At 32.9% G+C, this 1,883-nt stretch overlaps 2 protein-coding genes across 2 annotated transcripts in view; both read right to left on the reverse strand.

Moving 5' to 3' along the window:
* LOC137652163 (U-scoloptoxin(01)-Cw1a-like) overlaps positions 1-469 on the reverse strand; it is a 528-nt gene extending 59 nt beyond the window's left edge. Inside the window, exon 1 of the mRNA XM_068385370.1 lies at positions 1-469. This exon is cut by the window's left edge and continues 59 nt beyond it. Within this exon, the coding sequence (XP_068241471.1) occupies positions 14-469 (456 nt within the window). The 3' untranslated portion in view covers positions 1-13.
* LOC137651992 (U-scoloptoxin(01)-Cw1a-like) overlaps positions 1-907 on the reverse strand; it is a 5,123-nt gene extending 4,216 nt beyond the window's left edge. The window contains exon 1 of the mRNA XM_068385200.1: positions 866-907. Within this exon, the coding sequence (XP_068241301.1) occupies positions 866-884 (19 nt within the window). The 5' untranslated portion in view covers positions 885-907. The remainder of the gene's footprint in view (positions 1-865) is intronic.
* Between the last annotated feature and the right edge of the window lie 976 nt (positions 908-1,883).

Consider the following 1,883-nt stretch of genomic DNA (forward strand, 5'->3'; position numbering starts at 1 on the left):
TGAATATTCAAATTTACTTCTCCAGGAAGTTCACGTCCTCGAGACCGAAGTATCCGTTAGAACTCCTGTAGGAAGCAGCTTCGGAGCAGGGAGTTGCGAATTCCGGGTAAGCGCAGACGAGGTTCTTTTGGTCGAAGACCGTTCCTTCACCGCAGAAGAAAGAGAAATGGCGGACGATGTAGAGGTTGTGGTCGATGTAAGGAAGACACACGTGGAAGACAGCGCAATTGTTGGCTTCGTCAGCGTAGTATCCGTAGGGCAGGTTGGCACAATCAAAGCCTGTCTGGATGCCGCCCGAGACGAGGGAGGCGTTGGAGGGGAGGTCGTAGAAAATAGCCGACGAATCCCTTCGTTGGCGGAGGCCCTTCAAGGCAGCTGCTACGCCCATCAGGACGAAGACTGTTGGGGAAAAGGAGATTATGCCAAGGGCGTCAATGGCATCAACAGCAGGAATAATAACACTAATCATGATGATGATATTAATTACTGCAGTTGTTGGGAATGTTATTATTACTGGTATTACTCGAAGATTATTAACTTGCGAAGTAAGATTCCCCACTTAATTTCCAGATTTGATAAAAAAGATGAAAAAGAAGATACAATAATAGATGTTAATAGAACCTAAAAAAAAATTAGACATGGAAAAACTGCAACATCAGTTAGAATGTCTAAGTTTATGACACAGCCACTTTTAAACTTATGAACACAGGACTCAACATCACAGAGGTCAGGGATAACGCATAACTTGTTAAGAAAGATGAAAACGTGGATAATACTCTGCGTTATTGAAATATGAAAAACAGTCCTAAGATTTTCCAACAAAAAAAAAAAATAATGATAATCTCCAGAGAGAGTGAATCCTTACTGATAATGAAAGATCTCATGGTGTGGATGGTTTCTCGTAGTTGACCTGACTGTGCAAACGCCTAAAGCTGCTTGATGCTTTAAGGCGAGTGCTTGCCTTTATATAAGAAGCAAATCGCCTAACAAACTGTGACCTTGTGGACCTGAAGTCACGCAGTCAATAACCACACCCTGTTTCTGATATCTTGGTTGTATGGACCCTTGCTGATGACAATTTCACGTTCAAGTCTCTCTCTCTCTCTCTCTCTCTCTCTCTCTCTCTCTCTCTCTCTCTCTATATATATATATATATACATATATATGTACTGTATATATATACATATATATATAAACAAACACGCATATATATATATATATATATATATATATATATATATATATATATATATATATATATATATATATATACTGTATATGTATAAATATATATAAATATATATATATATATATATATATATATATATATATACATATATATATATGTATATGTATATATATATATATATATATATATATATATATTATATATATATATGCATATATATATATGTGTATATATATGTATACATATAAATATATATATATATATACATATGTATATATATAAGTACATAAATACATATGTATATATATATACATACATATATATATATATATATATATACTGTATATATATATATATATATATATATATATATATATATATATATATATATATGGTACACTTGGGCATGTTACTCTTCTGTGTAAAATGAATAGACAATGTCTTGATAGCATTCGAAGATAGAAGATAGTTTCTCTCCGGACGGATTGTCCTCCAAGTAGCTTTCAGAATAACATGGAAAATGCAATTAATTTTCTCCATTTATTATTTGGTGTCGACATGTGTTTCGATTCATTTCGTGAAGCTTCTTCAGAATTATTTTTAATGATGGAATTACGTTTTAATATAAATGGCTTTGGTGGTGGAAATATTTGTACAAAAATATATGGAAACTCCGAAATTAATCAATGAAAAT

The sequence above is a fragment of the Palaemon carinicauda genome, chromosome 13 (assembly GCF_036898095.1).
Source record: "Palaemon carinicauda isolate YSFRI2023 chromosome 13, ASM3689809v2, whole genome shotgun sequence".
NCBI classification, from domain to species: Eukaryota; Metazoa; Arthropoda; class Malacostraca; order Decapoda; family Palaemonidae; genus Palaemon; species Palaemon carinicauda.